Source organism: Neofelis nebulosa, chromosome 11, assembly GCF_028018385.1.
Source record: "Neofelis nebulosa isolate mNeoNeb1 chromosome 11, mNeoNeb1.pri, whole genome shotgun sequence".
NCBI lineage: Eukaryota > Metazoa > Chordata > Mammalia > Carnivora > Felidae > Neofelis > Neofelis nebulosa.
The window spans coordinates 21,356,532-21,371,861 of NC_080792.1; the positions used below are offsets into that span (position 1 = coordinate 21,356,532).

The following is a 15,330-nucleotide window of genomic DNA, read 5'->3' on the forward strand; positions in this document are numbered from 1 at the left end:
ATTAGTTACTCATCACTTTATCCACAATATCTCCATTATGTCAGTGTTTAATATGCATTTGTTGACTCAATGAATTAATTAGTGAATTTTTTTTAATTAAAAAATCTTCAATTGAGCCTTCAACCTGTGCCAGGCCCTTACCCAAGTAGTAGGGATACTTGAGTGAACAAAATAACAGCCCCTGATCTCATGGATCTTACCTTCTACTGTAATAGGAAGAGAGACAGACAAATATGTACATAATGTACCATGGTATGATAAGTGCAGTGAAAAAAAACACATAATATATGGTCTTCAAAAGCAGAGAAGTATGGAGGAGAATATTCTAGACAGAGGTCTTAATTTGGTTATTGTATGTAATATAAAGAATGACTTAAGGCTAGGAAAACACCAAGAAGCTATAGGAAATTAGGGCACAAATGATAAGATCTGCTTCATGCTGGTCATAAAGTAATGGATGAAATTTGTTGACTGTTCAGTGGTGCTTATGAGGAGAGTCTCAGAGGGGCGCCTGGGTGGCTCAGTCGGTTGGGCATCTACTTGGGCTCAGGTCATGATCTCACTGTTTGTGGGTTTGAGCCCCGCGTCGGGCTCTGTGCTGACGGCTCGGAGCCTGGAGCCTGCTTCAGATTCTGTGTGTCTGTCTGTCTGTCTCTCTCTCTCTGCCCCTCCCCCACTTGCTCTCTCTCTCTCTCTCTCTCTTTCAAAAGTAAAATAAAAAATTTAAAAAAAAAGTCTCAGAATTTAGGTAACTGGGAGAATGTTGTCACTGACAGGAATACGGAAATAATTGAGGCGAGTAGCTCATGGTGGTAGATGAGTACCTAGTTCTCTCTCTCTGCTCTCGTGTTCCCAACATAGTGTATCGTGTTTTTAGTTAAATAGGTCAAATAGTCAGGGTTTACATTATTATGACTGGAAATATTCATGGGTAGGGCAGATAATGCCCAGTCATCATCTGAACGCTTTCATAATTTGTTGTTGTTAATCTTAAGAATTGTATGCTAGGTTTCTTTATAGTTCATCGTCTCTAATGCATCAGTACTTCTGCCACATGCCCATCAATCATATTTTTCTTATGCTGAAATCCATGGCGTTCCTTGCTGTGTTTTTCCTGAGTCCCCTCTACCCCACTTGGGCTGAATTTGTTCTCTGGTCCTGCCATGTAGCTGCAGCTCCAGGGATTTCCTTTGCTGCACTTCTGCGTTGGAATTTTCTGGATTTCTGTCTTCCTCTGTCTTAATATATACCTTCTGCTGTAACTAATCCTCCAGTACCTTTCTCATAAAATATAGTGGGAGGTAAAGGTTTTGAGAATCTGCACGTTAGAAATAACTTTATTCTGCTTGGATGCAGTCTGGTTTGACCCAGCATCATTGACTGAAAAGTCCATTATTTTTCATTGGTCTGCATTGTCGAAATGCAAATGTGTAAAAGTCTTATGAAAGTTTTTTGACTCCCAGTTCTATTTTTGGTCTGTGTACATGTGAGTCAATTTCTACACTCAGTTCTTTTTCATTGGTCTGTCTTTTCTTTTCCAGTAGCTTACTGTCATCATTATTATAGTTTCATAAGAATTCTTGATACTTGGTCGTATGCATTTCCAGCTTTGTTAGTCTTGGTTCAGGATTATCTTGGTTAGTTTTGGCTCGTTGCATTTCTACATACGTTTTAGACTTACCTTGTCCAGTCTTTTTTTTTTTTTTTTTTTAACGTGTATCTATTTTTGAGAGACAGGGTACCAGCAGGGGAGGGGCAGAGAGAGAGGGAGACGCAGAATCCTAAGCAGTCTCCGGGCTCCGAGCTGTCAGCACAGAGCCTGGCATGGGACTCGAACTCACGAACTGTGAGATCATGACCTGAGCTGAAGTCGGATGCTTAACCGACTGAGCTCCCCAGGCGCCCCAGATCTTACATATTTTTAAATGATTTCTAGATATTTGGTGTATTTTGATACTACTCTAAGTGATTACGTTAATTTCTTTAATTTTCTAGTTGTCTGTTGCTAATATGTAGAAATAAGCTGATTTTGCAAATTGTACTGATTTATCTTTCTAAATTCACTTATTAAGTAATCAACGAGTCTCTTCAACTTTGTACATGAACAAACATGGTCATCTGCAAATGAGAGTTTTATTTATTCCCTGCTGACCCTTAAACGTTTGTTTGTTTGTTTGTTTGTTTGTTTTTTGTCTTATTTCACTGGCTAGGACTTCCAATATGATCTTGAATTAGAGTGATAACACGTATCCCTGTCTCATTGTGTTACCAGGGAATGTTTTTAATGTTTCTCCATTAAGTATACTTGCTGTAGGGTTGTTTTTGGTAAATACCCTTTGTCAGATTAAGGAAATTCACTTCTATTCCTAGTTTACTGAGGCTATCTTTCATAAATGGGTATTGAATTTTATCAAATTCTTTTCTGTATCTAGTTAAGTGCTGAAATGGTTTTTATTCTTTTCTGTTAATATCATGAATTATAGTAATTAGTTTATGTGGTGGATTGCATTGGTTGAGGTTTTTTGAATGTTACACAAGCCTTGAATTTCTGGATTAAGCTAAATATGGTCATGATGTACTATCATTGTTATTGCTGTTTAGATTTGTTGTTATGTGGGTTAGAATTTTTTGCATTTATATTCATTAGAGAGATTGGCTTGTGTTTTCGCATAATTTTCTTTTCAGTCTTCGGTATCAAGGTTTTGCTGGCTTTATAAAATAAGCTGGGAGGTGATCTTTCTTTTAACCTTCCCTGGAAGAGTTTGTATAAAATTGGTACTTTTCTTTATATGTTTGGAAGAATTAATTGTGAGGCATCTAAGCCTTTTTTTTTTTTTTTTTTTAAATAGGAAAGTTTGAAATTACAGGTTCAATTTATTTGATAGGTACATGGATAAATATTCACATTTTCATTTCTTCTTGTATCAGTTTTGAAAATATGTTTTTCTAGGAATTTGTGCATTTCATAATTTTCAGATTTAGTAGTCTAAGACTTCATAATATTTTGACAAGCATTACATGCCCACCTTGTGTAAGCTCGATAGCACTCCTGACAAAATTTGGACAAGGGGCTACAGCAGATGTACCACACCTGCATCCCCCTCAACTCTGAGTTTTGCTATTTGCTTCATTTTTCCAGCCTCTTGAGCCCAAATGGTTATCTTTTACACAGCCACACGAATCGAGCTTTTCCTTGATTTACATAGTAATTTTCTGGTCATGGTCTTACCCTTTCTTCCTGGGCCACTCTCACAAAATAAGAAGGTAGCTTGGATTTGGCTTTTGATGTTTGCAGGCCATGGTATTTAAGTTAAGTTGTTTTTGCTGACCAGAACTAGACAACTCAGATATCATATGGGGTTGATTTGAAATAGAGCACTTTATAAACTGGCCAGTGAATTCCTTCTGGGCAGGAAACATCATTCCTCTGTATAGCCCTAACCCAGTGTCTTGCATATTTAGCTTTTCATGAGTCAGTGAATATAAAGTACACATTTTCTGGGATTTGCTTTAGTCTACAAATACATGACAAGGTCCTTTGTTCTTTGATTAGAGTTAGCAAAAGCCTTAGAAAAGTGAATCAAATATTCATTGAATTTATGAAATCCTAACATTAGAAAATGAAAAATTCAATAAATATTTTATATTTTCAAAGAATTTACTCATGTATCATCAGTGTTTTGATGACCTTCTGAGATGGTTAAGACTGTTACTGGTAATTCTATTTTACTAGGGAAAATACATCCAAAGAGGTTAAGTGACTTGCCTAAGACAGCACATCTGTTTAATAGTTGAGTCAGGACTAAAACATTCAACTCTCAAACCAGTGTCTTTCTGTTACCATGTACTCCTACTTAGCCACAAATTCATCCCTAAAACATTTGAGTGCCAACTCTGTGTCTAACATCATGCTCTTGATAGAAAGATTCTGCAGATTAACACTCTTTAAAATGGTGAGATGTTGAAGGTCATTTTTTTGGTTCTTCTATTTTACAAAGTATTAGCACTTTGGTCCTCGGACATTTTACTTATTTATTTATTTTTAATGTTTATTTACTTTTGAGAGAGAGAGAGAGAGAGAGAGGCAGCGCAAGTGGGGGAGGGGCAGAGAGAGAGGGAGACACAGAATCCGAAGAAGGCTCCAGGCTCTCAGATGCAAACTCACAAACCATGAGATCATGCCCTGAGCCGAAGTCAGAGACTTAACAGACTGAGCTACCCAGGCGCCACTTGTCCTCAGACACTTTACAAGGTGTATCTATCACATTTATGTACTTTAAAGATTTGTTTTTGTTACGAAAAAAATGCTCATAGTCTTATTTCTTTGACTATTACCATTAGAAATTTTAATTTGTTGCTTAATAGTAATAGAAAATACAGAAATGTAAAGAGAACCATCATAAAAGGCAGAGTTTCGTAAGTCTTCTGCAGCAAGTGATTCAACAGTGAAGCAGGGTAAAAGAGGCTTGAATTAGGAATTGGATTTGGTAACTACAAGGCTACTGACCTTGGGCAGGTCATTGTTAACATAAAAATAGGAGTAGAGTCTAGAAGGAAGAGAATGGATGGAAGGTGGAGAAATCAGAGGGAAAGTTTCCCTCCTAGTAGAAAGAGGAAGTTGGAGCTGGTCTGAGGGAGAAGTGTGCACAAGGACATTTTTAGGTTATCAGTGTTGGAGTGTATCTGTCTCTTCAGAAGAAGCCCAAGGAGAGGAAGAGGGAAAATGGAAAATGTGGGAGGAGAAGTTGGGCAAATTGATGGGGCAAGGTCAGGAGAAGGCAGAAGGTAAGACCAAGAGCCCTGTGTAGGGATAATCTTAGAAAGGTAGCAGGGTCCTTACTCCTCTGAGACAGGAGAAAAGTCAAGGAGGGTAAATGGCTCAGAGGGGATCTACTGTGGAAGGGCTCTTAAGCTTGGCACAGAGTCTGTTACAGCTTCTCGGCATGGGAATTAACGTTCAGCTTGTGGTATATATTTAAAATACACAATGAGAAATAGTTCAGATATATGGGAGTTTTAGTTGAACTTTACTTAGTTTCATTATTGAAATTTCAGTGTGTTTCTATATAATCAATTTGTTTATTTTTTTAGTGGATATACAATTTCAAAAGTTAAGGGAGGATGCATTTTGAAACAATATGTGAGGGCTAAAATCAGTTATAAGTTTTTGTGTGGCTCATTGTGGGGAGATGGCTTTTAGTTTAGAATTGCCCAGGCCCTACCTATAGCTACCCATAAAGATCTTATGGAAATTAACATGGTCAAGATCAACCTTTCATTCTGTTTTGTTGCTTTATCTATACTTGAATACCTAAAATCATTCTGAACAGAGATATGCCTTTCTCTGTAGTCAGTGGCAGAGTTGCACGTGCATATGGTCTCTTATCCTTTGGTAATAGCAGAGAACTCCTTCTAAAATCTGTACGGGCAGACTCTATCTAACTTACGAGTTGGGATGTAAAGTGTCATGTTTCGGTTGTTTGGAACTCTAACATCGTCCAGCAGAAATCATATATTCTAAATGGTTCTAACATTCCAGACCAGCCTATAAAGACCATTTAATCTTAGGTGTGTCTGAATTATTAAAAATAATCACTGTTTATAACCATGTTTCTATCTTGAAGAGCCTTAAATTTCACCTCTTAAGAAAGGTTTCTCCCACTTCTGCTTTATCTTACTCGCACCCTCATCTGGCAGTGACAAAAGAAGCACCAAGCTCTAGGCCATGTAGGGTGGTTCTTACAAGGTCCAGGAGTGAGAAGCTGGGACTCTTGGAAGTTGAGAAAGGAGCTGACTGCAGTCATAGCATGTGCCACTGGAGGGCTCTTCTTTCTGTGCAGCTAGGAGGTTTGGGCCCCTCGCATTGTAAGCCTCCCACCCTGCCCTCCTTGTCTTTGTCTGGACTAGAGGTTCTCAACCAGATCCGGTTTTGTACCGTCTCCCCTCCCCCCGCCTCCCCACCTCCCCACCTCCCCGTACTCAGGGAAATTTGGCAATGTGTAGAGACACCTTTGGTTGTCACAGCTGGGGTGGTGCTGCTGGTATATAGCAGATATAGGCCAGGGATGCTGTTGAACATCCACAACAAAGAATTATCCAACCCAAAATGTTAATACGGCCAAGACTGAGACACTACTTTAAACCATTGTTCCTGCTTCAAGTCCCACCCCCCCACCCCCCCCTTTCTCTTCTTGCTTAATGGCAGGACAGAAATGTAGTCTGGGTTCCCTGATTCTCTCCTACCTTCTATTCTTGAAATAAGCTCAGAGACCTTTTGAGGTTTTTCTAAGGGCTTTAGTATCATCACAACATGGAAATAGATGGAGTAAAAATAACAAGAAAATTACAGTTTCAGGAAATCTTAATTAAAAGCTACCCATGTTATTTGCTGGACTTTAAATAGAACAAAATTGTGATCTTTCTCGAGGCTCAGTCCGTTCTTCCCCAATGTGGTTTCTTCACTGCCTGGGCTTCCCTCCTTCTTCACTCCTACTGCTCAACTGGGAGGAGCCTTGGCAGTGATCCTTTCATGGTCCTCCAAATGAGGAGTGGCAGGAGGGATGAAAGATCCTTGGGTTATTTTAACAAGGGGTTAAGGGAAGGCTCTTTTGTACTGCATGGGTTTAGCCTTGTTGCTATCGTGAAATTCTTAATACTTTTTGTACATTAAGGTCCTTTAATACAAGGGACCTCAGAGTTTCATTTTGTACTGGGTCCTGCAAATAATGTGGCTGGTCCGGCTCACCAGAGCTCTCCCAACCAGCTTTGGTCTAAGTGAGAGGCAATCTGGCTTGGATGAGAAGAGGAAAAGGAGGAGTTTTAAGATTTTTGTAGCAAGAAAACCCCAGCTGAAAATCTGGGAGGGAAGGGCAGATTCATGTGCATGTGCTCAGTGTTCATGTATGAATACTCACCTTTCAGAGTTGATTAATTTCTGATCTGTTTATATTTGTTAATTGTAATAAGATGACCAACTGCTTATTGAATGCCACTGTATGTATGATCAGTGTGCTGAAAGACTTGTGGGAAAAATGTGGGAAAATGATACTTGCTCTGTACTAGCACGTTCAGGTGTTTGTGAAACCTCCTCATTTAGTTTCTATAACCCTTTGAGATTGTTTTTTATTGTCCTTTTCCATAGAGTTGGAAACTGATACTGAGACAGGTTGAGTGGTTTAACTTTGGAAAGCTAGTAAATGACAAAGCAAGGGTTTGAACACAAGCCCACTGACATTCACTCTGCTACTCAGAAGTTAAATCTTCTGCCCTCTGACTTGACTGTCAAGTTGTCAAGTTGATGTTATGAGTATAAATAGAAGGTCGATTTCTTTTTGTCAGTGAATTTTTTATGAACACGACACAGACACATCAGTGTTTTTCAAATTAAATACAGTGGTGGATGAAAATAATAGTGGTATATTTGATCTACATGCTTTTCAGTGTTTCATGAGAAATAGATATTAATATAATGAACCTAAAACAGTGTTCTTATAGAAAAAATTCAAAAGCCTTCTGTTATGTATGCTTATAGTAAATCACACCCTCTCTCCTGTTTTATGAAATACCTGTTACCACTCTATTGTTAGTGGGATTTACCTGAAAATGTTTTCTTGGAGTAGGGGTTCTCAGACTTTAATTTCTATTTACCAAATAAAAATTTGATATTCAATGGGGTTGATACTTGCAATTAATTCTAAGAAAGCTCATTTTCAGAGAATATATATTATATTAATTCTTTGGTTTTTATCATATAAGCTACACTGAATTATGATTTGATATCTTCTTAAAACCCTATGCTGGCTTTAGTCTAAATCTAGTACAAGTGTGGGCCGCTTAATTCTGCATGAGGAGGGGGCAGGCATCAGCACAGATTACCTGCAATTGACGACTTACCCAGTATGACTTAACAGGCAGATGAACTAAGAGCAACTTGATACATCTCTTCATATGTATTGAACTTTTGTCAGCCTTTGATTTCATGAATGGAAGGGTCTGAGGCCTGTTACCTTATGATCTAACACAGAGCCAAATATGGAAATGCTCTTCCAGAGCTTTTATTGTTAAGATCAGGGCTGTTTAATCATCGTGACTTGAGTTTCAGTTCCAACTGCACCACTGACTAGTTACATAACTTTTGGTAAGTGACTGTACATGGGACTAATAATGTCTTCTTCAAAATGCTGTAGGAAAGATTCATAGGACTTCTGCACATAAAGCACTGAGCGCAGTGCCAGGCCTGTGGAAAGGGCTTGGTGGATAAGTGGGATAAGTGGTAGTTGTCCTCTTTCTCCTCCTCTTATTCCACCAAGAGAATATGACTGGGCACCAAAAGAACTTTAGGTCAGCCCTTTCCCTATTTACACCTGAACAATTTGGTATACTCTTAAATATACGTTGACACATGTCTTCCTACAATGGAAAAGAGGAAGGCAAATATCTTCCTCCAGTCCTCTGCAAGAACAGAATAGAATAATATATTTTTTACTTTCTGGTATAATCAGGAATAAAACTCGGAGATCTTGGTGGTCAGTATACACCAGCGTTATGTGTGTACCACCATTCTTTCAACACAGACCAAACCAGCTTTTCTCAAACTGAGATCCCTGGACCTGCATCAAAATCACCTAAGACACTTGTAAAAGAAAGAAAGAAAGAGAGAAAGAGAGAGAGAGAGAGAGAGAGAGAAAGAAAGAAAGAAAGAAAGAAAGAAAGAAAGAAAGAAAGAAAGAAAGAAAAAGAAAGAAAGAAAGAAAGAAAGAAAGAAAGAAAGAAAGAAAGAAAGAAAAAGAAAAGAAAGAGAGGAGAGAGAAAGAAAGAAAACCAAGCAAGCCCTATAACCCCAGACCTACTGAACAGAATCTTTAGGGCTGAGACCTTGGAATATAGATTTAAAACAAGCCACTCTGGTTATTCTTCTGTATGAGAACACTTAGAAATAGTGACCTATACTCCCTGTCTCACCTCCTTGCCTTTGCTTAAGTGATTTCCTTGTTTGGAGTAGTCTTTCCCCCTGTGTAGAATTCTTACACATTTTTTCTTTTTTTTAAATCAAGAGCTACCTCTTTCTAAAAGCCTTCCTGGATTCTCCCAAATTGAACTTCATTTCGTATCTTCTTTGTTGCGGGTATCACAGTCTATCTTGTAGAGTTTTGCTCGTTTCCCAACAAGCAGTAAGCTCCTGGAGGGCAGTGATTACCAGTTATCCTAATAACTATCCTCAGTACCTGACAAAATACTTTGTGTATAATGGGCACTAAAAGAATATTTGTTGAATCTGGAGAGATCCTCTAATTACTTTTTTCCGGTAAACCGTCTTGTTCTGACTTCCCCAGAAGAGCACAGATTCCTTCATGGTACACATGATCAAGTTCAGGGTGATAGAGGACAGTACTAATAAACATGACTAGCCTGAGTTCCTACTGCATCAGAATAGGGATGGTGTGTTTGTGTGTGGTTGTGGGGAGCTGCTTTGCTATCCCAGTTTCTTCCTCATCCTCTCTTTTGGATATCCTCTGTAAGGCCAGTTGAACAAATTTCCCAAAGTCCCAGTTAAATCCACAGCAGTTAAGAAAAGAAAATGCTGCAGTTGTATTCTGGGTTGGTTTACTTTCAGAAAACAGATTTGATCATCTCACTAAAGGAACAGCTTTCAAAACATGATCCTGTTTGTCCCCTGGGACTCCAAGATAGAATTACATGCATCTTCATGTGAGGAACAAAGCTGTGGACGTGAACTCCATTTTCCGGGGAGGGAGTTCCTCCAAAGCTGCACTGCCCCTGTCGCTGACATTTTAGACACTTTTGTGGTTTTAGATGACTTTTAATCCCCAGCCTCGCTTCTCCATCGGCCAGTCTACTGGATCAGGCATTGCCCAGACTGTTGGCCATATGACATCATGCACACATGGCCTCTCTCCAGTTTTCTTATATGCTGGAGGGTGATAAAGAAAAGGTGTTAGAGGCACCTGGAGGGTCTAAGTAGTGGGGACTTAGAAAGGGATATAATAACTGAGGGTGATAGCACATTTTGGGAGTTTCTCCAAATATTAAATCACTGCTCCTTAAAAGTATTACATTGATTATTTGGCCTCAGGCAACAAGGTTACACTGAGAATAGCATTGATTTGGCAGGTGACATCAGATTTTCAGTGGGTAGGTTAGGATTCATGAAAGCATAGTGCTTATGAAGGTGTGGTGGAAGAGACGGGATCGCTGTCACAGAGGGAGACTCCTTACACATTTAAGGAGACTCATCATTTCAGTGTTTTTGCCTTTAGCCTTCTAATAGCTGGAGAAGTAATGTAATAAGAACTCCAGATGGCCACAATTTGTCACCTCATGAAAACATAGCATTCATAAATGAGCAGATCAGAAAATTTTAAAGTTAGGCAGAGGAAGATTTCTCCGTTCGCTGTACCTCTCCACAGCATATGCAGGGTTATAAAATGACCAGAGAGAAAGAGAAGAGGTCGTTGAATTTGGTGACAGGAGCTGACTGCCTCCAAGACTAAATCTGGTGAAAATTCATGGGGAATGGGATGGGGGTAGTCAAGTGGAAATGGGGGATGGAGGTAGTACGTATCAGTCATTCCTTGAGGAACTGGCTTGAAAAGTAAAGAAAGTGGTAATTCTAGCAGCTGGATAAAAACAGAGGGTACAATTCCAGTACCCAAAGACTTCCCTTGTGCTGACCCTTTGTAGTCAGACCCTCCCTCCACTCCTAATCCCTGGCAACCTTCCTATAGGTTTTTTTTTCCTCAGAATGTCCTATAAATTGAATCGCACAGCATGTAAATGACTAGCTTCTTTCACTTAGCATGATGCCTATGTCATTTTAAGAAATATTTTCAAATGTAAAGAAGTTCCCAACCCTAAAACAAACAAACAAAACAGGTAGGGGCCTGAGAAAATTAATGTAGGGAACATGAGTTAGGAACATAAAGATTTGTAAGTTTTTTTATTTTAATGTTTGTTTATTTCTGAGACAGAGAGAGACAGAGCATGAGTGGGGGAGGGGCATAGAGAGAGGGAGACACAGAATCAGAAGCAGGCTCCAGGCTCTGAACTGTCACCACAGAGCCTGATGCGGGGCTCGAACCCACAAACTGTGATATCATGACCTGAGCCGAAGTCGGTTGCTCAACCGATTGAGCCACCTAGGCGCCCCAGGAACATACGGATTTGTAAACAGACATTTATCTCATGAAGACTGTTTCAGTTCTCTCAAAAATTAGGTGAGCTGATAGTGTTGAATGAGTGGTGGAAAGGATGGAGCGCAGGGCAGTGGTGACCTACACCCAGTGTATGTTTTGTTTTATCAAACCAGCCTTTTTTTCCTTCTCCCATATCCCCCACCTCCTCTGGGGAGCGTGAGTCGGGGCAGAAATACACAGTCACCTACACACATCCACCTACGTAAATCCATGTGCCTCCATTTTCATGGCATAAGCATTTCATTTATACAGAGGTCATCGGTGCATATCATATTCAACTTCAGACTTAGTTGAGGGCTGTGAGATGGCATGTGGTGATACCAGGACTTGTAATCCAGATCCATACACTTCGTTTCTCAGTCCAAGGTTTATTTTGCAAGACTTTCCTTTCTAAATTTTATATCGTTTTCCTTTCAGTTAATAGGAATTTAAAAATTAATTAAAAATTATAGAATGTAAAAAAATTGAACTTTTGATATCTAGCAATGGAATTTTATGTAAAATGTTAGTATGTAAAATATTAGTAATCATATCTGTACATAATATCTATACTTTGTTTTTTGGTAGTGTTGATTTATTTTGCAAATTAAGTTATTTTATTTTAAAGGTGCTTGCTAATATCATACTCATTGATTCCTCTGAATACTTTTCCTTTTTCATTAGGAATTGACTGGCTTTTGTTTTCCTTGTTTTTTTTTTCTTCCCATAGTTGTGATAATCAATGCATAGATAATATTATTTCCCACAAAAAGAGAATAGCAGGTGGGGTTTTTTTGGGACATTTATCACATTTATCAATTATTACCTTCACCTAACTATTTTTCACCCATGATAATTAATGCATTCATGTCCTCATATACGTTGACCACATATTCTGCTGATGACATAATTTATAGGGAGATGTAAGGAGTTGTTATCATATACCAGCCGTCTTCAGAGGAGAGTGAAGCATTCTATTGCAGGTTACTCTTGGTGCTAGCAGTGAGGTTATTAGAGATCCAGCGTATAACTCTTCTGCCATAAAGAGATTTTTATTGTATCTTGCATTTGTCTGGAGGGCAGTTACCTGATACTTCTCATATATCTAGAAGTCAGAATATAAGCCCTCAGAGTGGTCAAAATTTGCTAAAAGTAAATATAAACCTTGTGCCGACGCCCCATGACAGGTACTTTACATACATTGCCCTGTTTAATCCCCACATTAATCTTACATGGTTCTCATTACTGTCACGTTTTACAGAAGAGGCAGTTGAAGGTTTAGACATCTAGAACTGGGGTTTCAACTTGGGTTTGTGTGCCCCTCAGGATCCTCATTCTGAGTCCTTTATTCCCATATTCAGGCATTCAATATTTTTTTTAGTACCAGTGTTTTTTCAGTACCTACTTTTGACAAGCCCCAGGTATCTGGGATTAAAGACAAATATACAGACTAAGGAATTCCTTTATCTGTTTTTTGTTTTGTTTTGTTTTGTTTTTTTTTTGGCTACAGTGAATAAGAAACAGACTAGAAAAGAGATAAGTCTTGAGGACAGAGACCCAGTGTATCTCATCTACTGACGCATCCACGGGGCAGCACGTAGTTGGAGCTCAGTAAATACATGTTGAAGAAATGAATGACATTATTGAGAAGTAATAGCTAACTAGGAGAGAAAATGAAGTACAGAAAGGATATGAAAACCAAACAGCAGAACTGTCTTGGACCATTTAGTGTTTGAATAAGCAATTGCATACCTCAGTGGCCCCATAGAGTATGAGGAGCCTTGAGTGTGCTGACTCATGTCCAGAATGATGGCATGGGGCCACTAAGTGACTCAGGTGATCTGGGCTCTCTGCAACAGGGAGAAAGTCACCCATGAACGTGACACCCTGCTCAAAAAGCAAGGAAGTATACAAAACATTTTAGAAAAGTTTTCATAAAAACTGGCTCTTGTGACCCCTTAAATACTAAACTTCAGTTTTGGGGAAGAATCACACAGGTGGAGGAGCTCTTCCCCTAATGATACTGAATAAAGGGGTATTTATAATATAATTTGTTTTCTTTCCCTGATAAATTATAACATTAAATTTTCATACCAAATGAAATCTTTAATAATTCAAGTTACATTCTTTGGAAGTTACCTTATGAAGTACTATATATAATATATAGCATATAAAAATCTATAATACTGTAACAAGTGAATAGATTGCATAAATAAGAAAATTTTGATTAATACCATTTTAAAGAATGATGACATGTTGAAATAATTCATATTTGGAGTATCATTTAGTACATGTAAGGACAAAAGTGGGGAAATTAGGAAACTCTTGAAATGATTTCAGTTTCATCATTCAGCAGCATCGATGCGCTACTTTCTTGGTCCAAGAATGTCTATTAACAGTGATGTTTTGCCTTACAGCTTTTCTGGGAGAAGAGGCTACAAGGACTTAGTGCATCAGATGTAACAGAACAAATTATAAAAACCATGGAACTACCTAAAGGTCTTCAAGGTATTATCCAAATTCAGTTGAGCAGTACCTACTATGTGCCAGGCTCTGTGTTAGATGCTGTGGGAGTCAGAAATGATTGAGACAGGGTCTTTACTTTGGGGGATTGTGTACCTTTCTATGATGTCCCTCTTGTGTTGGTGTAAACCCAGGGAGAATGTACTTGAAGAGCTTGTGTGTTGCAGGGATGTTTCCGATTTTTTTCTGTGTAAAAATTTTGGCTTTAGGTTAGGTTCACCGTATAAATCGACCCATGTGCTGCTTTTAGAACCAAATGCAGCCAAGTGGCAGAATTTCTCAGGCTTCCTGCTCAAAGCAGCATCTGGCTTCAATGCTTGCTCTTTCACTCTTCCTCTTATCAGAAGAACAGCTAATAACTCTTCTGTCTCTCCCTGCACAGACTGCTGCTGCATGTAGCAGTGGGAACTGAGGCACTTTGGCCCAGTAACAGCAGCAAGTGGGGTCTGCGGGGTATAGAAATCAGTTAACTAGTGTGCCTGTCATATCCCATGTTAGTTCCATTCCAGAGGAGCGTTACTTTTCAAGTACTAGAACTTCAGCTTCCAAATGTTGATCTAGTGTGGGTTGCTCAAAAATTGTCATAATTCATGGCTAGAACATTATCGCATCCCTCTCTTTTCTTGGAAATTATTGCTTTCACTGCTTTCATAAGTTTAGGACTTCAAGCAGTGCATTTAAATGCGGTCCTGGTGCCAGTCACGGTGTAGGTAGTGTAGGTAGTCACGGTGTGCAATTATTAATTGGTTAATATTAATTGGTTATTATTGGTTATTAATTGGTTAACTTGGATATTTTGTGAGGTATTTGAAAAGGATGTGAGAGCTGCAGGTACAGCATGCTTGCGTTGGCTTTTCCTGTGAAGTCCCAAACAAAAGGAAAGTGTTGAGATATTGCCAGAAATCAATATTGAAACCTACAGGAGTAACTATTGTAGGACTCGAGGGATGCATTAATAGGGAAACTCAAATATGATGTGACTTTAGAAGGGATTTAGCTCATTAAAATAATTGACCCTGCTTGAAGAAACGTAGCCAACTTTAAACAGTTTAGTACCTTGGAGAATGTGTTTTGAAGTTGTGTTAAAATTTTATTAAAATGCTCAACCATTTTGTTACTTTTTTTTTTTTGGAATGTTAATTCTCTGGTATATGATAACTGTTCAGTAGATACGATATCATCCTTTTAAATATATGATCCCAAACAAGCATAAAAATGTCAGTTGTTTTAGGTTATGTAAGATTTGCTTAGCACATCTGGAAGTCCCTTTAACCAGTATGTATTTCTGATCGCAGGAGTTGGTCCAGGTAGTAATGACGAGACCCTTTTATCTGCTGTTGCCAGCGCTTTGCACACAAGCTCTGCGCCAATCACAGGGCAGGTCTCCCCTGCTGTGGAAAAGAACCCCGCTGTTTGGCTGAACACATCTCAACCCCTCTGCAAGGCTTTCATTGTCACAGATGAAGACATTAGGTAAGGCAGTTATAATATAACTCCTATTTGATAAACTTTATACTGCCTCCTAGTTTCTGTGGCACATCTGGTTAAGTGACGAATCGATCAGAAAGTTACACTTTTTTTTTTTTTTTTTTTTTTTTTTTTAATAACTCTTTTG

The 15,330-nt window shown here is 38.7% G+C and overlaps 1 protein-coding gene across 1 annotated transcript in view; it reads left to right on the top strand.

Annotated features, from left to right (window-relative positions):
* The window catches only part of MBD2 (methyl-CpG binding domain protein 2), a 66,249-nt gene that overhangs the window by 41,824 nt on the left and 9,095 nt on the right, over window positions 1–15,330 (top strand). Inside the window, exons 4-5 of the mRNA XM_058692057.1 lie at window positions 13,610–13,700; window positions 15,011–15,188. Coding sequence (XP_058548040.1) covers window positions 13,610–13,700; window positions 15,011–15,188 — 269 coding nt within the window. The remainder of the gene's footprint in view (window positions 1–13,609; window positions 13,701–15,010; window positions 15,189–15,330) is intronic.